The following is a 22,701-nucleotide window of genomic DNA, read 5'->3' as shown; positions in this document are numbered from 1 at the left end:
CTTTGGAAGGAGAACACTGCAAATGTGGTAGATGAAATTAAGGCTATATTAAGGAAAATGGGGAATCTGAATGTGCCAGAACTGTGATCAGCCTGTTATTCATTCTCTCATTAAGCTGACTGAAATGCAAGTTGCTGGATTAAAAAAAAAACTTTTTTGAAGGTTTTTTTGACTAGACATTCCTTGAGCTAGCTCAGTATGTGACTGCCCAAGGAGATAAAAGCATGACTGAAGAGGAACAGAATGGCAGTATCATTTGAGCATAGCCTCCATGCAGCTGGCTTCTCTTGAGTAAGGAGTACCCAGTCTCAGAGAATTTGGGCTATTCTTACCATTACAAAGTTTAAAATGGCAATTGTCTCACTTTTTCCCATTCATGTGTTCCATTTTGCTTAACAAAGAGCAAACTTCAAACAGCAATTCATTCTCATCACTTGAATGAAGTTCAAGGTGATGTATAAATCATGGATTTGTGATTTATTCTCATGCTATCACATGACTATTCAAGCTCAAATCCCTACAGAGAGGGAGTTTTTTAAGAAGAAACAGCATAAATGTAGCCAGACTGTAGATGATGTTGTCCTTGTTTGTGGACTACAGGGGCATGAGAACTTCAGAGGATGAACTCCAGGGGCATGATGCTTTCTTTGCTGTAGTGCAAACACAAAGGTCAGATTATAATACAAAAGGGTTTAACATTTCCCATATGAGAGATTCTGTTTCAGACCAGTAGAGGGAGAAATCAGGCCAAAGACATCAATTAGGTTTTTTCATGAAGATTTATGGAGGGGGGGAAAAACGTCTAATTTATCTCTATAGTTAAAGTGCAAGAACAGTTGTCTGGGCTGCTGCTGGGTTCTTTTTTGGTGCCCTTTATTATTCCATTCAATAAAAACTAACAAATAGTAAGTACATGTTATATTTTCCTGACTGGGAAAAAAAATGGCAATTTAATTTGAGAAGCAGTTTTAGAGGTCAGTAGCTCAAAAATGCACTGGAATATTTTTTTCAAGGTAAAAAGAAGCTATTTACACATATAAAACACTTGCTGCAACTCAAAAAAGTTAATCTTCTGAAAAGTGTATTAGGTGTAATGTCCCACAAGACAGTTAAGGAATCTTTGAAATAATAAAACATAATAATAAGCAAAATAGTAAATGTCGTCACATTCATATTTTGGGAAACTATGTCACCCATGATAGCTTTGGTATAGCATAGGCAGAGAGGGATAGAATAACTTGCACATTCAGACCCTTCAAGACAAGGAAAAGGCATTTAGGAGAAAAACCACCAAAGTAATCACACCCAGAGAGTAATGAGGTTGTCTGAGACTCACCTTGTTGGTGCCACTGTTTCAAATGTAGCTGCTCTGATACAGATTCAGATATCACTCTTCTCGCACAATCTATTCTCATTTCCTTGTAGAAACGGATGTGACTGTCATTTCCAATGTTAAGTGTATCCTCTCCTTCCCTTGGTGTCTATAACATGTGCTGCAAAGTCTGAATATTTTAAAATGCAAATTTTAAAATTTCCTTTAAAATGCAAATCGTATCAAGCATTAAGAAAGATTTGAAGCAACAGCATGATTTTATAGCAGAATGCAGGTGACTGTGTGGCTCTCTCTGGACTGGTTCCATAGGTAAGCAGTACTTTTGGGAAGCTCTGTCTCCTGCCAAAGCAATAACAGGGGAGCTTCAGAGGAATAGTCACCCTTGATTTCTACCCCAGAGCCTCAGAGGACCTTTTATATCCTACATTGGTCATTACAGACCTGGAGGAAAAGAATGAGATGCTGTGCAATGTGGTAATACCAGGGTTACATCAGCTTCAGAGCTGCATTGCAGTGTCCTGATGTTGCTGGAATTTCTATAACAAGGCCAGAATATTGTTAACTGCTTTGGGATGGAGCCTCTTAGTCAAAAGGAGATCCTGTGATTCTGGAGTGGAATGCCAAGGAGGAATTGGACTTTGGTCCAAAACAATGGTATGACCTCTCCAAAAATTATGTGTGACTTGTGTAAAATGAGAATTTGTTGCTGCTGAGAGCTCTTGGAAATGTTTTTAGGGACTTTTTTCTTTCCATACATCTTTACAATTTTGTCTTTCCTCAGTTCAGCTTTTGATGGATGAACTGATCTCAACCAGATCACTGTTGCTTTTTCTTCTATTGCTGAAACCAACCTTTCAGATAACTTTGACTTGAAATAATAAATTTAAGTAGTCCCATATGTGAGTAGTAGTTCTGCAAAGTAAGACACATGTTATGTCACAACATGGTCACACAAGGGAAGTTGGAAAGGTGCGAGTTTATTTTCTGCCTACAGGAATCACTGACTGAAGTCTGTCTTATTGCTTATTATTACAGTACCATCTCTCATAACATATCAGGCACAGTGTAAGCAGAGATGGGAAAATTGCAGATTATGTGATTTTTATCTCTTCATTTAGTGACTTTAAAGAGACACTGAATGAGTCTGGAATGACAACTTGAGTGTGTATCCATACACGAGGACTCTCTTGTTTAAGATGCCATATTAGCTACAACCTACTGGGGAACGATTTGAAAAGTTTAAGCAGATTTCCTGAAATCTACAAGACCTTTCTTTATCTGAATGGCAGGATCTATGGTCTAAAGTTAGTTAATGCTCTAGTGAAGATTAGGAGAATGGATTCCTCCATTAACAACTGAACATGGTCCACTGATGTACTTAATTTGTACTTCATTTATAATTTCTGTTTTGCCTTTCCCTGAGTCCCTGAGATTTGAGATATCAGCTTCCATGAGTGTGTGCATCTGGCACCTTTAATTTTTCAATAAGTAGGAATGAATGATGAGATCCTAGAGCTGACCACCAAAGCTGGTGCTCATGTCCAGCTCCTGAACTGCACTTGGTCAACAGACTGAAGGAATTTTATTTTTCATGTAGCTGGCAAAACCCAATGTATTTCTGTCTTCTTATCAAGAATTCATCCTTATCCTCCCTATTTTCTGTTCAGGGAAGCTCACCTCACAGATAAAGCTGTGTCTGGAGCCTATAGACATTCTGAATTTTCTCTTCTTATCCCTTTGCATTCCCCTTCACAACTCCATTGGCAAAATATCCCCTTCCACCAAGTGAAGAACCTTGATAATACCTTTGAGAATAAAGTAATTTTAAATTCTTTGGTACTTCATATGGAGATACTTTTAAATGTTTATGTATGTAGTAGAGGTAAGATTAAGTTGCAAGAAAGGGCAATATAGCTGCAAGTGAAACAAATTAACCTCAGCTATAAAAGGTAAAGTCTCACAGCAACACTGGCTTGACAATTTATTTGCTATTCTACTTGAGGCTTTGGTTTGGGTTTATTTTTTTAAGAGTTATAGCTTGTGGTAGAGCTATTTGCATCAAGTGCATCAACAGGGTATTGAAAGTGTAACTGAAACTATTCCTGTTAATGCCGTTTAATATAGACCATCAAACAGTTCAGAAGCAATGAAGTCACATAATGCTCATGGTGTATGCTGGGTCACTACTAATAGTTGCTGTGGAAACCTTATTGTCTCTTCTACCACAGCAGTACATATTGGTAGCAGGTTTGTTTTTTCAAGGATTAGATTCCAGACCATTTCAGAGAAAAAGAAATATAAATGACCTTCATCAGAGGTAGTTTCATTAAAGGAGAGCAAATTTCTCACTTTTTTGCAGCAGGTGTGGTAATAGGAGTGAGGCTGCATTTCAGATGCCACCTCAGGAGCACTCCAGCTTTGCTGTTGAGGCACAAGGAGATAAAGCTACAGAACCAGGAGCACTTGAAATAAAGCAGGCTGAAATCTCCAGTAAGAGGTATGGGCCATCTGCTTTTCCAGAAATCAAGCCATCAAGCAGGCTGTAACAGCTTAATTGCCCATTGATGGAGGCCTGTCCTAAATGGGTTTGCATACAGGGAGGATTCAAACAATGCCAACTCGTTACAGGGAATATGGTAGCATGTGTGCAGCACACCAGCACCAACCAACACATGGAAAACTCACCTGCCCAGGAAGGCTGTTGATGGCCATGCTCTTCCTAGGTGTATTAAAAGAAAAACATTGGTCTGCAACTTTATATTTACAGTTAGGGACTAATGCTTGCCCACCTGGGCAAACATCCTGTTAGCCAAGTCCTGCTGTGAGGGCCCCAGGCATCTTTCCTGACACAGAAATGCTTGTCAGCAAAGAGCCAGTGCATCAGAATAATTCCTCATAAGAATGACCACAAGAAAGCAACCAAGGGCTTTCAGAGTGAATGTCAAAGGGCTTTTTTTTTAATCAAAAAGGTTGTTGGATTAAGATTTGGCTGCAGAGCTTTCTGTTCCTGGTATTACAGATGGCCTGGGCCCAATAAGACTTAACTGTTCTCTGTGCTAGACCCTATTTCAGTAAAAATTATCTATAATTGTTTTAATGACTTGGTTAATGATTCACAGATATCTTATATACACTATTTACTCATCTGTCTTCATTACCCTGTGGCCTAAAGTGGAGATGCCACCGAGGAGAACAACAATAATTGGGTCCCATAGGAAAATGAACAGTTCGAGCTCTGCAATTAGAGACTGGTGTCTCCCTTTAAATACTTAATTAATAGATGTGGGTATTCTGGGTTTTAAAATTCTAGTGACTGTATTTTTATCCATTCATCAGGAACTTGCATAAGGAAATGAAGCTCAGTGTATAAATATTTGTTTGGAGTGGCACACCCTATTGGTCTGAGAGCTGAGAGTTTCAGAGCTGAGCAGGGAAAGAGGACATATGTGATCTGGGCCTGGCTTTGCTGAAGGGCTGGTGTATGCCAGTTTGCACGCTGGAAAGGTGGTTCTCGTTGAAATTATAAAAATGAGGAATTCCTGAAGTCTAGCTGCTGTTAATTTGGGCAGAGTGGAAGGAGTAAAAGAATAAGCCTTGCCAGGCAGATTCTGGTGTTGCAGAAGAAGAGTGCATCCGTGCAATGCCTGCAGCCCTCTGCAAGGACAATGCAAGGTGAAGTGCCGTGGTCCTGTCAGACACAATACCTTTAAAACCAGATGGAAAAGTGAAACGGCTGATCTGAGGTCCCAAGGCAGATATAGAAAAAAGAAACTTGTGTGTATTTGGGACAATCCCTGGAGGATTTTATTTGAATAAACCACACAGTCATTTCTGCAGCTTGTGACAGATATAATCCTGCTCCAGTATATCCCATGCTCTTTTGGCGGTAAATTAAATGAGAAGAATTTTACTTTGTGTGTGAGAAAACACCAAGTAACAAACTGATTATAGAAAATCCAGGGAGAGGAATTAAAGTATTCATGGGGTAAGCTCCTTGAAACAAACACAATGTATTTTCTATGTGCTTGTACAGAACAAGCTCAAAGGGTAGTGAGCATAATCAAGGCATGTGAGAGGTTGTGCAAGAGTATGTCAAACAGTAACATGATTAGAAGTGCCAGCATCCGACACATCTACTTTCACAATACTTTGACCCAGTCCTTTTCTGGAATGAAATGCTGGTAGGCAACTCTCTTTTAATTGCTTTGACTGTTGCTGCTATGCGTTTGTCACTAAGCTTTGGGTTTGGGAACAGAGAAACTACCTTTCTGAGACAGTCATCGTGGAAGTAGCTTTTGCTTGGTAATGTTTATTTTAGTGTCCATCTCTGCTGGATGTATCATGGAGAAGAACTTCTCAGGATATCTGTTACTACTGTTCCTGGGTAAACCTTTCAGTCAGTGTATCTAACTAACGTGGCTCAGAGACCTGAATGAACTAGCCTGTGTCATTAGCAAAGAGCTTGCCTCACTGTCACCAGGCATTTTTGCTCTTCACAACACCCATTTTTTCCTCAGTCATGTGCTACTGAAAAGTTTTGTAAATGTGGATGAAATTGTACCTATTTCCATCCAATGGTCTAATGGGAAGGGGAAAAAAGTGAGCAAATATTTTCTCTTTGAAAAGATGAATTTTCTCCTTGACTCAGAAATGGTTAAATCCTATATCCCCAAACAATTGGTTGGAAAATTCTGCTGATCTGGTTTTGTTGACCTCATTTTCATGCGGAAATTACTGTCAGGATTAGGGTTTCTTTTTTTTTAAAAAAAAAAAAAAAATTTCTGAAAACTACTTTATTCAGGATGTACTAAAATATAAGAAGTTAATATAAAGTATTTTAATTTGACTAATCTTCCTTAAAGAAATTCACTGGTTTTGTACTGCCTAGGATTTTTAAGATACTATTCATGAGGATTTGTTACATTATTGCTATGGTTTTGCTTGTAAAATATAAGCATCAAATTATATAATGTATGCTCTATGCATCTGAGGATAGCTTTCCTGTATAGAGTTATAATAAGCGACAGAAGAGCATTTAACACTATCACCTTCATTTATCAGCTTTAGCCAAAGGCAGTTGGGTTGATGACAACTCAGCTTTTAATAATTTCAAATAATGAAAAACATAATTTATTTGAAGAAAAGCATTTAATAGGTCTTTTTATGAAAAACAACCTTCTTGAGTGTATTCTTGTAGTCTGGATCTAGGTATCAGAGGTGTTAAGTAAAATAAAAAAAAATTCTGATGGTGCTAGAGAATTGAAGAAATGAACCCAAAAGAGAGCTTCAGGCATAATAGTTTTAGATGGGTTTGTTTTAAACCCAAAAATTCACAGCCGTCTGTTGATTCTTGTACAAAGAAATCAAGTGAAGCTGAAAGAAAATACCACTAAACACAAGAGATCAAGAGCTAAACCAACACTGGCTCCTGTTTGTTCAGTGATTGAATCTGTGAAGTCAAATCTGCCTTAATATGAGCATTTTCCTGTTTAGTTGGAGACTTGCATGGTTTTTCTTATTCCTCCCTGGGGCACCATGGAGCTTTTTCTTATTTTTTTAATTTGTGAAAAAGAGAGCAGTGCTGAGCCATACTAAAGATGCTACCACATCCTCAGTGCCACTTTGCCCAGGACACAAATGCATGTCTAAAGAAAAGCATCAGTGGACCACATCCCTCCTGCTGCTTTCTCATCCTCAGATTGATGAACATGAAGGAGTTATTGCATGAAAGGTGAGACTAGGGGGAAAAAGACTGATATAAAAAAAATAAACAAAAAACCAAACAACCACTCCCTGAGGATGAAGGACACTTTTTTTCATGCGTTTAAACCATTGCCAAAAAAATGAAGCTCATTCTTCAGGGAAATTGATGAAGCCACCACACCTTTTTAAGGATTTTTGTTTTACTTGGAGAAATGTAGGAGCTCACCCTTGTCCCTACCCATACCCATTTGGTGGCAGTCATAAGGGAAGAACACTGAAAGAGTTTTCATTTCTTTGCATGCAGCTTCTTCTGCTGACACATTCAAGCTTGCATTTATGCATCCTGAAAGAATGAGTAAATCACAGTAACAGCAATACAGCAGCATCATGTTCTCTTCTGCAACTTACTCCACCCTGATTATTCCCATTCTTTCCAATACTCATGGAATTTCCTTTACTAATTACATATCATATCATATCATGTTTTTTCTCTACCATCTCTTTAACTAACTCATATTCCTGTTGCTGCCTTTTCATTGACCACAACACCAAAACACCACAAAAAAAATCCCTCCTTTCTCTCCCCCCACTGATAACAATTTTTTTTCTGCATTAGTTTCAGTTTTTCTGCAACTGTTTTCATCCTAGTTGTGAGAGTTTGGTAAGTTTTTGTCTTTTCAAAATGTTAGCTTGGCTAAGTTCTGCAGCTGCTAGGCAAATACCAAAACTTCCTCAAGCTGTCTTCTTTATTAGTGTAGGTATATAACCCAAATCCTGACTTCTATCAGCTTTCCTTTTCCTATTTTTCACACTTAGCATTTTTCAGAGCTCTTCCATACACTGCGAGGCTTGTGAGGCAGGGAGCACTGCTGTTGAAATCTCCAAAGGAATGTCATGGTGAAGTGTAATATCAAATGTTATGCCCTACATACTAAGTTCTGTTAAAAATAAGTCCATTCTTTTCAGTTTCTTACTCATTTTCTTATGGCCTATGGGTAACCTAACTATTTTAACTTATTTATCGTAATACTCCATGTTTTGTATAGACATTTTGTAAAATATTTATGAAGTTAAAACCATAAGATAAAAGGTTACAATGACTTCCAAGTTATTACCATCAAATTATTGTTAACTACACTTTGTGAAAATACTCTGAGGTCTTAAGAGATCAGTTGAGAGCAAGAGAAACTTAATTACTTATTACTGTCTTCATTTGCTGCCCTGAGATACCAGTAGGCTGGAATAAATTTATAATTGGTCCCTGTGGCTAACACAGCAGCTGGTGGCTTTTTTCAGCAGGTACTGTCCACATTTGCATCTCCAATTTCCCTGTTAAAACGTCTGCTTTTATTGAGAAGGTTGGGACACTTGGAAAGCAAACTTCACAAAGTCCTCATGGAGTGGTCTGTGGTTGTCAATGAATAACCCAGCATGACTGTGCACACTGGCTAGCATCATATTTCTACATCCCCCTCTGAGGGAATACCAAACCAGCAAAAATTTTATTTTCCTAAAAAACAATTTATTTGAAAGTTTTGCAAGAATTGTATGCTATACAAAATGTGATCAAAACTCCTGATCATATAAACTGTGCTCCAAAAATTTTCCTATGGCTAGCAGCCCCATTCCATGGGTGCTGAGGGCAGAGGGAACTTCTTTGTTGAGTGGGAGCTCCTACCCAGAACTACTGCTGTCAAGCTAAATCAGGGTCCCACAGGTGCTGGCAGCAGCCTGTCCTGACCTCCTTACACCAGTGCAGCCAGCTGGTTACACAGCACAGCTTGGGGACAGCCTGAAGAGCCACCTGTTGGCCACTGCAGCCTTGAAGCCACAAGTTACGGCATCACTGGATTTAGTGCTGAGCATTCCAAGTAATACCAGCCTGCTTATTTCAGTCTGCATTTGGATGACCTTTTCTTTGTGGAAAAAGTCTGTGTTGTGACGAGAGAAACTTACCACCAGGAAAATACATTATTTTCTTGTCCTGTACCCCATCATTACCAGATCTGCCTCCCTTTTTTTAGAAGATTTTTCCCATGCTGCTGCCTAATCAGCACCATATGGCAACATGGTTGCTGCAAGTACAGATGCGTTCTCTAGGTCTTGTTTGCTTCTCTGCACACTGAGGTTATTATCACTGAAAGATTGTATGGTCTGTAGTTTATCCTAACTGTTGTGATTACATGGAGAACTGGGAATTTCAGAGCTATAGGATATGAGACAAGCATGCGAGGCAGTCTTTTTTCCCTGATAACTGCTCACACTTGCCAGTATTCCTTGTACCTCTCAGTGCCCTGCTCCTCTCTGCAACTAGCAGGCACTGGGTGGGAAGGTGCTTGGGCATGTGTTGCTCATGGGGTAAAAATCCCCGTGCCACCACTAGGGACTTTTCTTTGTCTGGATATGTTGGAGTCTGAGATACAGAGTGTGTGCCCTTGTTTCTAATACTTAGTTCTAGGATCCAAAGAAACGCTGGATTTCATATAACATGAAATTCATGAGCATGTTTTCATGGTGATACATGAGAACAAATGTTAAAGTTAGATAGAAAAAATGAAAATGTAAGTGTGTAGATTAGAAAGTTTTCTTAAATCACTGGGTGAAAAAGTTAGTTTAGAGAACAGGAGACAAGATGGAGGATTTAGGGTGTTGTCTCTTGTCCCTTCTTCTTTCTTCTTCATGTTCTTCTCCTAGAGGTTTTTGGGCAGTAGTAAGTGATTGGATAAAGAATGTCGCAGTGCAGGACACAGGTGTTGGGTCATTGGGTCAGTAAGAAAAATAATTTAGTTGGCATCTGTCAGCTGGGCAAATGGACATATAAAAGACCTTGAAGAAGATCTTTGTTAGCCATTTTACCCCTTTCTATCATAGTGCACATAACTCCTTGTACCTTGTAATGCTGATAAGAAAAAACAACCAAGACCGAATAAGAGAAAACTGCTTCCCTCTCGTCAATCTTCAGTTCAAAGGGAGAAAGAACCTAACCACAAAGTCTGTAACAAGACATGGATAGTTTCTCTTCCTTAGACTTCTATCTATTCTGCATGCTTATTTAGATACTTATTTAAATTAGTCAATGGCTGTGTCTCATGTGATTCCAGAGAAAGCCTGGCATATCTCAATTTCCTGATCTATCCCTTATGATTTGGCCTATAGAGGTGAAAAAAAGATTTTTATGCAGGTTTGGGGGTTTTACTTTGTTGTGGGTTTTTTTTTTTTACTGTGAATGGCATCCATCAAAAATACTTGCTACAGAAGAGAAGTTGATTTCTCTCCAAGTGAGACACAAAACCTGTAGAAGAGGACAAATAGGACATCCAACAAGTAGGGTGGGGATACAGTCAAATAGAGAAGTCCAGCAGAGCATCCACAATGTGATTACAATACTTCTTCACTTTTGCGCTGTTCTCTTTCCCCTCTTTCAGTGGCACTCTGTCAGTCATTACTGGCTGGCTTAGCTGTGCCACAGGTTAATACCTTCCCTGTGGAGTACTGTTGCAGTAAAAACCTGTAAACATGTAAAAATATACTGATTTACATCTAAACACGTAAAAACATGTTGATTACTGTGCTTGTGTGGAATGAAACAGCCTCAAGTCCAATGCTTTTTCTCCAGTGGAGAGGAATGTGAAGTATTGCCTTGAAAGGAAAAAACCTTCTGCGTACCTAATTGCAGAATGTTGAGGCAAGGGCGAGACATTACTCTTGAATTCAATATTAGCTTAGTAGCTTGAGTGGGAGGAGCAGAATCTCAGTTTTATCTGTTTGACCTCATGGTTGTATAATCATAAGCATTATAGAACTATTGGTATTGGTGGCTGACTTTAAAACATTATTCTTCTTGTGTTTCAGCTGGAAGATTGGAGAGGGGTTTCTATCCAGATGTTTTTTCAATTACTAAAAGTGCTCAAGTGTGTTATTGATTACTCTTCTAATACAGGCAAAATGTGACCTACTGTTTAAGTCAATCCCTGATTTGTTGCCATATCATGCTACTCTTGAAAAAATGTTACTGCTGAAAATAACTGCTTCTTTTCCTTGTTTTTATTTCAAGAAGTAAGAATTTTCTTTTGTTTGGGAAGCACTGAGACATGTATTTACCTATAGATATGTTTGGCAAATACAAAATGATGTTTGATGCAGAGTACTTCCTAAACTTGTTTATGCTTGTTTGTTTGTTTTTTGCATACACATTTAAAATTAATGTGATGTCTGCCTCACAGAGTGGCACCCATTTTACTAACACAGGCAAGTGTAGGTTAGCATAGAAAGCAAACATTTGATAAATCAGTTTATTTGTAATACCGTGAAATTAATGTAAACAAAAATACTCTCCCAGAAAATATTTTCTTTGAAAACCTGCCAAAATTTATTGAATTCATCCGTCTTGACAGAGCACTTCAGCTGAGATCAAATAAATCCATACCTTGCAGTGAACAGCTGTAGATATTTTAAAATGAAGTTAAGCAAGCATTTAAAAAACAAAAATAAAAAAAACGGAACGACAAATAATACCGGGGGAAAGTAATTAGCCTGATAAAATACAATCTGCAGTAGTGATTCAGGACATAAAAAAGCACTTCCACGTTACAGCGGTGACTCACAGATGAGCTGAACGATTGACCAGGCCGCACCTTCCTTATGACCGCCCGGTGCGCCGCATCCATACGGATGGAATTCTGGGCAGTTCCCAACAGCCGGCCTCTGTTTCCCCCTTCGCTGGACACCCGCCACGGCCGGCCCGCACCACGGCGGGGCTCAGACAGGCAGCACCCGTGCCTCTCCCTGCCAGCTGGGGCTTAGGCGGCTGTCGGGCCGCAGGTGTCCCCCCTGGCCAGCGGGTGTGCCAGCGGCGGGCGGCCCCGGGGCACATGCCGTGCCGGCGGCAGCCCGGTCCGTGCCTGTCGGGGGCGCAGCCGTAGGGATGGATGCGCGCCGGGGAGCGCGGAGGTGCGCGCAGCTCCCGCCCCTGCCGGGCGCGCCGCCCCCGCCCCCGCCCGGCCCCTTCCCCGCGATTGGCGGCAGCGCCCGGGCAGGTGCCGGAGCGCGGCGGGAGCTGCCGCCGCCGGCACCGCAGCAGCACTCGGTGGCGCGTCCGGCGGGGCGGGGAGGGCTGAAGGCGGCGGCGGCGACAGCGACAGCACTAGCGGCGGCGGCAGAAGCGGCAGCAGCAGCAGGAGGAGGCGGCGGAGGAGACAAGCGGCACTCGCCTTGTGCCGGCCGGCGCGGAGCGGGAGCGGGGCACCTGTGCCCGGCGGCTCCGCGCAGGTGGTGGCCGGGGGCCGGCGCGGGGCGGCCGCAGACCCCGCCGTGCATGAGCGACGGGGCGCAGCCGCCGGCTCTGCCCGTGCCCCAGCGCCAGGCACTTTGCTGCCATTGAGGTGCAGCCCTCGCACTTGGCCGGGGGTGAGTACGGCGGGGCCGGGCCCGGGGCGGGCTGAGGGCCCCCCTGCGGCGGCAGCGCGGGCCGGCCGGCGCTGTGGGACGGGCTGCGGCAGGGCCCAGGTGCGGGGCCGCAGCGGCCGTGAGGGGCGGCCGGGCTCGGGCCGGGGGGGCCCCGCGGCGCCGGGGAAGGGTCGGGCGGGGCCGGGTGTCGGGGCGTGCTGCTGGCCGAGGGGCCGCCGCCCTCCGCGGCGTTCGGGGGCGAGGCGGGCCGCTCCTCCGCGGCAGCGCGGCATTAGGCTGGGCTTTAATTACCGGACAGATGTCTGAGCGGCTTCGTGGTGTTCTGCTGACCGCGTGGCTCTTGGAGCGCTGTCACTGCAGTGCATCATCATCGTCGTTATCATTGGAGTGTGTTACTCTTGATCAACTTCCCCGGGAGCCCGGGGAGCGTTTCAGCGTGGCGCTGCCGCTGTCCCCGTTTCACGGGAGCATCCCGCCACGCTGCGCTTGTAATTTATGCCTCAGACAGAAGCAGCGTGCGTTTTCCTAGTATCAAGGTCAGTTTATCGTAACTGCTGAGGAAAATACCATATGGCTCAGACTGACTTTTCTTAGGGAATCTAATTAAGTAGGAGCCTGTGTTATGCTGGGATTTGTGTTATGTTTCAGGCAAGCGTAACTGAATTAGATTGTAAAATGCCTTATAGCGTGTGTTTGTCCCTCCTCGAGCATGTTTGCGGGGACATTAACTGTAACTAGCAATCTATTTTGGCAAATTGAGCTTTTTGCTTTATACCTACCGTTTTACCATTCCCTGCATTTCTGAAAATGTGGGTAGCTGCCTTGCTATGGAGCCAGGAGTTTATTAGAATAGGCACAGAAAAGATTTCAGCAATAAAGGTTTTACTGATTCCTCTTGTAAGCCTTTTCTGGAAGGCTAGAGAGAGAGAACGGAGGGATAGTTAGTCTAGTTCTCATATTACCAGACATCTTTCTGATTTTGATGGACCTGTCATCAAACTGGACAGTTGTCTTTTTTTTTTTTGCTTATTTATGGTGATAGCTGTTCTCTGTAAATTGCATTGAGACCACTGACTAAGCCCCTGCTGTTAAATGTCAAACAATAGTGTTTGCTCCTTTAGGAAGTGAACAGAGCTGTGGAAAAAGCAGAAGATGATGTATCTTGTACGTAGCCCCTCAGGCTACTGCCTTACCGTCATTACTCAGGTACAGGATTGTATCAGAGCATATTTACTGATGCCTTATGCCCAAGCACCTAAAAAGGTACTTGGCTCTTTTGTAGCCTTCCTGGGGAGTTTGTCAGGTAACTTAGTACAATGCAATTAGAAATGGGGGAGTAGCATTTTCAATACCTGTTACATGTTAATTTCCAGTTGAGAATGAATGCAAGTCAGTTCCAGCCTGGTAACCCTCACAGGGCTGAGACATACTTAGAGTACTACACCCTGTGACAGGATTTGCCTCTTGGACCTTCTGCCTGTTCAAATGACACAATATTGTCCTTTCAGGCAGGGTGGTGCTTTTTTGTCTTCATCTGTACCAGTGCTGTCTGGATCTAGAAAACTGAGTTAGAACACCCATTTATTTTCCTGAGCTGGTTTCTTGCTTCCACACTAACCTGATGAATACATCTGAGTGCACTACATAGAGTTACCCAAGTGTATGAACACAGTAGGAATTCACCTTTCTCACTTCATACTTGCAGTAAACAGAACACTTGAACAGCTTGTATTTAAATAAAGAAAAATAGAAAGTCCCCTAAGTATGCATGGGTGATGATGAAGAAAGGCTGTATGTACCAAGTGCACTATTGTTCAAAAACAGTACATTGGTATGAAAATGCGACTCCTTTGTATTGCTGCCAACATTAACATGCCCTATTGTTATAAGACTGGAAACTGTGGTTTGGCAGTGTAAACCACCTTAACTTGCCCTTGGAAAGCTGGACAAGTTGAAAGAAACTAGCTGAATGTAATTCCATGAAAACCACAGGGACAGCTTTTCTCATTGAGAAAACCCATTGAATTGTTTGAGCGGATTAATGCTGCCTTCCTGTGGAATGCTTTATTCACCTTCCTTTTGGATTCAGGTAGGTTATTTTTTTAGATAGATTCTTAGAGATATTATTATCTTAGAGATAATAAAGGCTTCTGGCTTACTTGTGAACCACTGACAGCCAGAGACAGCTCCAAGTTTCTTATACTCAGAGATTTATAGCAGCTTACTTTCAGAAGAAGCTTTTAGGGCTTAAGGGATGAGGAAGATGACTGCTATATTTTGGTGTGAAGCACTCCACACTATTCCTCAATTTACCAAAGAAACTTCACTTTTATGATAATATCAGGCATTTTAACAGAAAGGCTAAATACAGTGTAATTTGGTAAGATTTCCAGCAGTGGTATAGTTTTGCACATCTCTTTGTGAGATTGGTCAAAGATGCCTGTATCTGAAATTTTGTGAATTTACAGAAACCCAAGAGAAAAACCTCCCATACATGTCTGATATACCACTAAGTTCTGTCACTCATATGGTAGGCTAGTGATTATGATGTGGCTGCCTTTTAGCTTTCAGTTAAAACATGATATGCTTTTTTTTTTTTTTTAGCAGTCTTGTGCAGAAATGCCATGCTGTATTTTTTAAAACTTAATTTTCTGTAAATAAACATTATGCTTGGCATTCTGTGTCCTGAAAATACATAAATAAAGCACACTGTAGTGGAAAGCCATTTAATGAATCACCTTAGCAGCTTTATCATAGATAAAAAGGGTATAAAGACTGCAGTGGCTTGACTGGTCAAAAGCTAATATCAGCATTATTGCAATGATGACAGATTTTTAGATCTTATGCATACTATTCAGGGAATAGAAGCACAATGAATTTCTGGGCCAATATGCATTAAATTTCAACAGCACAGCAAAATATATATACATATATATAACTATAATACTTTTTAAAGAGTGTTCTACTTGCAAAACACCTCATCTAGCAAGTTTTTACTGACCAATTAGCCCCTGAACCGGGTAAAAGAAACAAAATCTCTTGTTAATTTTAATTACTTTTATGCTTCATTTACCTTTTGATCCATTGATGATTGGAAAAGGAAGAATGAATATTGGAGTTTGGTATTCAGATTATTGGAGCTATTACTATCTACTGGTTGTTTGAAGATATAAAGCATTACCTCAGGAAATTAAATACACATTCTTCAAGGCAAAGTATACCTCCAGCTAAAACATCACCCACTGGGGTGGAGCTGACTACTGTGGAGATTAGTCTTGATGAGACACATTCAATGGCGTTGGCTCCATGGGGTCATGGTAATCAGTTGTTTTCTGGAGTCTTGCTGGCATTGACTGGCAGGCAGGAGGGCAGCTCTAGCTGGTCCTCTTTCTGAATACCCAAGCTCAGGTTCTGCTGTGCAGCAGTTCCAAGAAGCTCCTTCTGGACTCTTCCTTGCACAATGTGCTGCTTATTGATGGAGAAGAATAAATGGGGCAGCTGTAGTTTCTGGATTGAGTCTATTTAAAGGGTGCTGAGGTAATTTTCTGTAGAAAGTGAAATGTAGTATCTTCATGTGATAGCAATCTGAAGTGTAAAGTCTCATTCAAAGGCTATTAAAGTTCATGGCATTCCCACTGTCTTTAATGAGTCTTGAAGCTAGGCGACATCCTAAAATCTTTGATGTTTTTTCATAACAAAGCAATCCCTTCCTCAGCACCCTCCACCTGCCTCTGTGCAGAATAATAGGTGGTTCTGCTGTTGTAAACCAGCTTTGTGCTCTTGAAGGAGGACAGTATGTAATCTGTAGTTTTCCTTCTCGAGAGCAAAGAAGACAAAATATGTTTTTAACTCACAGAATAAACGTTCTGTTCTGCTCTTATGATGAGTTTTATCTCTTCTGAAATTAATACAAGAGCTTCTTTCCTTATTAGGCATTACTTATGGGACAGAAACTGGTTTTAATGGGGTTTTCTTCTGCCCCTTTTGAGATGTATGAACAGGATTTTGTGTCCCATCAAAAAAGAAAAGTGCTGGCTTGTGCCATTATGATTAATTGCTACCGTGTGGATAGGCAGTGTATTATTTAAGTGCTGTTGACAGAGATGCAACTAGCACTGACCTGAAATACCTCAAATTTCAGAGATGTAGGTACATTATAGAGATGTACCTATTTTTCTAACCATTATTAATCTCACAAGAAATTGATTCCTTTTTTTTCCCCCCTTATGAGAACTGATCATTTTTCCCCTCAGAGATCATCCCCAGCAGTGCTTGGTGTACCTTTCTGGAAGTTATCTCAGCGCTTGCATCTAGCTGTCATAAGTGCTTTGATATTTGTTTGACAGACCATGACTTGGATTCAAGTTAAATCACAGTGCATGAATTGGAGCGCCATCAGGTTTCAAAAACAATTGAAAGAGCTTTGGGGAGGATTCAAAAAGGTGATGTTTTTCACTATCTCAGCTGTTCTTGATCTTAAAGTCAGTGACAAAAATTGTCCATGTGTTGATCACTGCAAGCACAGAAACCAATGTCCTGGGGTGACTTTATGATACTGGTATCAAAAAACTAAACTAGGACAACCATGAATTGAGTCACAAATGAGAAGAAAGCAGTTTGCCTCTAGAGGAGGAGAAATCTGATTATTCCATCTCCCACTTTTTTCTAATGTTTAATAATGAGGCTTCATATTCCTGCTCCAAGGTAGTAGTATCACAGGTCAAAATGAGGCAAATCATTTGAAATATTGTGGACTTGGGTTCCACACAATTAAGTGAGGAGCCCTAGTTAGTTCATAAAGGTGGTGGCTTAACTTGATTATGCTATTCAAATAATAAGTTCTGTGGAACTCAAAAAGGTGTCTGTGCTAGCTGGATGATTTCCTGAACCTGTAAGAGGATGAACTGGTTCTGTAGTTTAAACTAAAGGAGCTGTGACACTGCTCCAGTTTGGATCCAAATATCAGTGAAGCAGCAGTCAAAACCTGTCACTGAAGTTGGCCCTTGAACTCCAGAAAGTGACTGACCATGTATTATGCTTGAATATAAACATTCTTTATTTGTATTAACTTACGATACAGAACTTCAGATTTGTTTATTGATCGAGGCTCAGGTTATCTCCATGTTGTGCAGTGTCAATATAAAAAAAATCAGCTGAACACTGGTCCAAAGCAGAGTCTCTTCTGAGCACAGTGTGGAGTAGGTCCAAGTGTCAACAAATGAATCCATTAACTCCCCTACCTGACAGATTAACCCAGCTCCTTTGGTTTTCAGAGGTTTTCTACAGCTCTGGCTCTATTTTACTCTTGTTTTATGCCACTTGACAAATGGTTATCTAAACAAACCAAAAACCACCTGCTGCTGAAAGCCTGTTTACAGTGCACGGGGCATACGTTGTGTGTCAGCTAAATACAGCTCGTCACAAAGTCTCTGAAATGGGACATGTGGCTTTGTGTATGTCACTTCATTGTTGTATATCTCAGTGATTCTTGCTTCTTTGAGGATAAATCAGGGTTAGGAGCATTTTGCAGGTGTCACAGTGAATGTGGAAGGCACAGTCTTAGGAATTTATTTTAGCTTTTTATTTTGTTAATTTACTTGCTAATCTGTAAAATTCAGTAATTTGCAGTGGGGTTTCCTGTCAGTGGTTTGAATTAACAGTGATTTACTATATTAAATTTGTTTTCACATCTGGCAGCACTAGAGAATACTGCCTCATTGTGGCAACTGCTGTTGGAAGCATTTTCTTACCTCTAAAAATAGAACTTTTGTCCTTCTAGTCCTGCAGGAAAATTTTTTCAGTGAAAGCTTAGTTCTTGGATAAATCTTTAATTATATGTTCATGGGTGGTATTTCACAAGAGGGATGAGGGATATCAATTAGTGCAACAGATGTAGGAAAACAAATCCATTTTACTGTGTAGGATATTTTAAGTATGTCTGTGATATCCTTGCATATTGATTGTATTTTATGTTATGGATGTTTTGGTAGCAGTATACAATCCCCACTTAATTGTTAACTTTTGTGGTTTGCATGGATTAATCACAATATGGCTTTGAAGTTATGATGAGTTTCTTAATTTATCATAACTCTTTTGCCTGTATTATTGAAATGCAGAATTAAGTGCAGATGCAAAATTTGTAGTGTTTCCAGAGCTGTTTGACTTTTTACAAAAGCTTCACCTTTTCTCTCAGTGTTTGGATTTTTTTAAATGTCTATATTAATGATGTTAATAACTCATATGAGAAGCCTTATCACCACTTAATAGTGATGCTTTGGCATTTTGAAGTTGAAAAACTTATCTTAGTGGACCTATTTTCTTGGTTAGTTTATTGAATGTTACATGTAGGAGGCTCCTCTCTAGTTGCTCTAACAAATAGTGACTGTGGTGGTACAGGGGGAGGCATTTAACTTTGATACACATACTTGTCATGTGCTTCTCCACAGCTTGCATGGTAAGGAACTTTCTGTATCTTTCAGTTGCTTCAGGTCATACAGGAAAACAGGATGCTGGTACCTGAAATAGGGATCTATCTGCACAGTAATATCCATAAGGGGTTAAGTTGGAAGGGACTATCTGGTCCAACCTTCCTGCTCAAGCTGGGCTATCCTAGAGCCCATGGCACAGGATCACATCCAGGTTCTTTTTGAGTATTCCTGGTGAGGGAGACACCTGTTGTAGTGTGCAGTCACCTGCTTGAAGAAGCTCTTCCTCATGTTTATGTGGAACTTCCTGTGCCTCAGTTTTTGCCCTTTGCCTACTGTCCTGTTGTTTGGCACCACTGAGAAGAGCCTTGAAACATCCTCTTGGCATCCTCCCCTTCAGATACTTCCAGGCATTGATGAAGGCTCCTCTCAGTTGTCCTCCACAAGGAGGGAGATAAATAATTGAGCCTTCCCAGATGTAATATGACACTGAACCTGAGTTTTTCTGGGTGTCAGTACTAGAACTGCTATTTATGTGCATTTACACTGGTAAGGTAAAAGAAGTGCTCACTTCTCTGCCTGCCTCTTGAATGAGAGAGAAGCCCACCAGTTCTTTGAAGGAACCAAGAAGTATTCACTGTTTTTTCATCTCCTTTCTATCCATGTGGCTCATATGAGGGCTATTGATTGTGAAATGCTGGGACTAGAGGTGTCTCAGGAGAAGGTTTGGCATGTATAGTCCAGCACAAGTGAGTGAATGTATTTTTGCAGTCCCTCACTCTTGAGCTAATGCTGAGGAGAGATGTAGGAGTACAAATGAGCTTTTTGTTTAGTATTCTCTTCATGCTGCCTCAACCTTAGCAAGTGCAGTGTGAAGCCTGATTTGCCAGGTATGTTCTGGTTTGTGTTTTGATGCAAATGTGGAAGAGGCATAACTCAGTTCAGTGGCTGCTGCTCTCTCTGTGCAGGGAGTCCAGGCACATAGAATTAAGCTCTGAGCCCCACTTTGCAGGTTAGGCATTCAAAGGGAAGCCCCTACAATCTTGTGCTTTCAGATGTTCAAATTTCTGATTGTGTTGGACTCTAGGATCAGTTGCATTCCCAAAGTGCACATGCTGGCTTTCTTGCTGGCCTGTGATGATTCACTCCTGAGTTGGCTGACAGTCCATTACAGTAATGAGCTGAATTTCGTGCTTTAGATTGAAGGCACATGGAGAAGAGGCAAATCATCCAAGATGCAACTGTGTGTCAGCACATTACTGCTCAAATTTTGTCTTTTTCTCCAAGCTGTCTTCTTTGTTTCTAGAAGAGTGATAGTCAGTCTCACAGTCAGAATACTGTCAGACCCATCATCTTTACACAATCTTCCGTAAGACAGTTACTACTAAATAGAGAAAATAGAGCTGAACATGATTTACCTAAATTCAGCATAAACAATGGAAGAGACTGAAGTAAAATGAGAATATACACTAACTAAAAATCCACTTGCATATAAAATACATGTAGTCAGTATATGCCAGATAACCTATGGTCTTTAGCAGCTGCAGGACAAATTTTTGATAAGACTTTCCTCTAGTTTTACCAGTGAGAAGATAATTCTGGTCCATCAATTTAGCTATTTTGAATTCCAAATGGGATTTGTACTTGTGTATCTGTTGTAGGCCTGATATATAAAATGGTCATCAGTTATTATATAGATTCTCTTTTTAATATGACTTTTTTTGTGAACCATTGGAGATAGATGACAGAAATTAGGTCCTACAGTACAATCTTTAGTATTTTCTAATTTTTTTTCTATTTAAATAAAATACGTTTTATTTTTTTTTTGAAAATAAAAAATGTATTTTATATGCAGTGTTCTGCCTTTAGGAGAGTGCTATCCTTAGATGAGAGATGCCATTCTTTCTTGAATGGATTGTAACTTTGCTGAGATTTTTAATTCTGTGTCATGGTTTAGCTCCACAGCTCTGTACCAGCTACTAAGAAGAAAATGAATTCTATCCCAGCTGTCACTGGGGCAATCTGCTATTTGGTATTCAGTACTTAAAATAACAAAAAATATAGAAGCAAGAAGAGTGTGAAACTCCTCTTTATTTCCTAAATAGCTTAAAATTTAAAACCATACAGTACTAACCTTTGACCTGTAGGGTTTACAATTTCACCCGTTATGGTATGTTCCAGCAATCTTTTAGACAAATGTACACACAATTATTGCAATAACTTGCATTAGTAAGGAACATTTCTCCCCAAAGGAACTGAATGATCTTCATGTTTTAAAACCTGCTGCTTTACCCCTTACATTACCCAGTGAAACAAATGTAACTTTGCTCAGGAGCTTGCCAGTTCTCTGCTGCTTGCAAATCTCTCATAAAATTAGTCCAAAGCTGAAAGCAATATAATTTTTTTTTGCTTTGGTTATAGACTGGGAAATATGTGCAGTAAAGCTCAGTTAAAATCAGCGTGGGTACAAAGAATAACATCCTCTATGAGATCTTTATTTTACATCTCATTTAAAATGTGATACACTGGATACAAGTTCCATGTTGAAGTCAGGTGGGTATTTTTTAGTCAGAGAGGTGGCTTTTTATTTCTGATGAGTATATTTTTGCTTCTCTTATTTTGAGACATTTGTTCATTTTGAGTGTAAAGAGAAGAATACCCTGAGAAAAAAATGAGTGTTTTTTACCCAAGCTCTAGACATTCTCGGAGTTTAAAAAAGATAAACAAATTTGTGGCCAGTGTTAATTATGCCTCATTTCAGACTTAATGATGTGCTAGCTGTAATAGAAATTACTTTGGATGCTGATGTTTTTTAAATGTTGGATTATGGCTAAAGTCTGTTTTGTTCAATTATGTTAACATAACTCTAAGCACTATTCAGACCTTATTTTTGTCACCTTATATTTGTCAAATGAAGTGTGCGAAATTATGTAATTTATATGCTAAATATTGTGCTAATATATATATTACATATTATATATATAATTATTATATATATATAATTATATAGATATAATATATATAATATATAATAAATATGCTAAATATTTGCATTAAAAATTACTGTTATGACCTCATGTGGGCAATGTGGCAACTTCTTTTGGACAATTCAGTAAACAAAACTTTTTAAAATATGAGGGGTGGTGAAAGAGCTTTGTTGAGGACAAAGTGCTTGTCTTCCTCTTTGTCTTAGAAAGGTGACAATCTTGAAATATGATTTAAAAGGGAAAAATGTTCACCAGTAAGATTATACAAGGACTTTCTTATGGTACTAAAAGAATTCTGGAAAGCATGCCAAGATTGAACAGTATTATTTGGGTCCTGACAGACTGCTGAAGGAAGGAAAGATGAGCTTGTTGGTGACAGAATCAAAGATATAATTACTAGTAGGTTTCTTCTTGATTTTCTTCCTGGAAGTTCTAGAAGTGGTGGAGTAGCAGAACAGAGTGGAAAGGCTCTGGTGAAGAGTTTGATGACACTAAAGCTGAGACTGAGCTGGGGGAAAGGTATTGTATATGAAATATTTTAATTGTAAATAACTGGGATGAAGGAATTTGTGGTCTTGGTTCCTCAGGTATTGCATTTCATCAATGCACATCAACAGCATTTTAGAGCAAAACTTAGACTGTGCTGTGGAAACCAGTGAAATCTTGATTAAAAATGTGCTCAGAAAAGGAAAAAATTATAGGATATTCTTGTTTGGAGATCTCTTTTCCAGATACCCACAGTATACACCCCCACAAGCCTTCTCTTCTCCAGGCTAAGCATCTGTGAAAGATGCTGCAGTCCATTACTGTGGCCTTAAGTATCTTTCTTGTTCTGGGGATGCCCAAA

The 22,701-nt window shown here is 40.3% G+C and overlaps 2 protein-coding genes across 13 annotated transcripts in view; one reads left to right on the top strand and one right to left on the bottom strand.

The window, feature by feature from the left end:
• Positions 1-11,703, bottom strand: part of LOC111923893 (transmembrane channel-like protein 2-B) — a 137,143-nt gene extending 125,440 nt beyond the window's left edge. Inside the window, exon 1 of the mRNA XM_086848897.1 lies at positions 11,641-11,703. Coding sequence (XP_086705023.1) covers positions 11,641-11,703 — 63 coding nt within the window. The remainder of the gene's footprint in view (positions 1-11,640) is intronic.
• MYRIP (myosin VIIA and Rab interacting protein) overlaps positions 1-22,701 on the top strand; it is a 311,648-nt gene that overhangs the window by 86,565 nt on the left and 202,382 nt on the right. For 10 of the 12 annotated variants that reach the window (XM_086848831.1, XM_086848813.1, XM_086848787.1 and 7 more), the window contains exon 1: positions 12,250-12,442. The exons of the other annotated variants lie outside the window; for them this stretch is intronic. The gene's annotated coding sequence lies outside the window, so the exon portion shown is untranslated. Of the gene's footprint in view, positions 1-12,249; positions 12,443-22,701 lie in introns of those variants that run through there. 12 annotated transcript variants of the gene reach the window in all.

Source organism: Cyanistes caeruleus, chromosome 1 (genome assembly GCF_971803275.1).
Source record: "Cyanistes caeruleus chromosome 1, bCyaCae1.hap1.1, whole genome shotgun sequence".
NCBI lineage: Eukaryota > Metazoa > Chordata > Aves > Passeriformes > Paridae > Cyanistes > Cyanistes caeruleus.
Note: the sequence above shows the minus strand (reverse complement) of the source record. Positions and strands in the feature narration are given on the sequence as shown.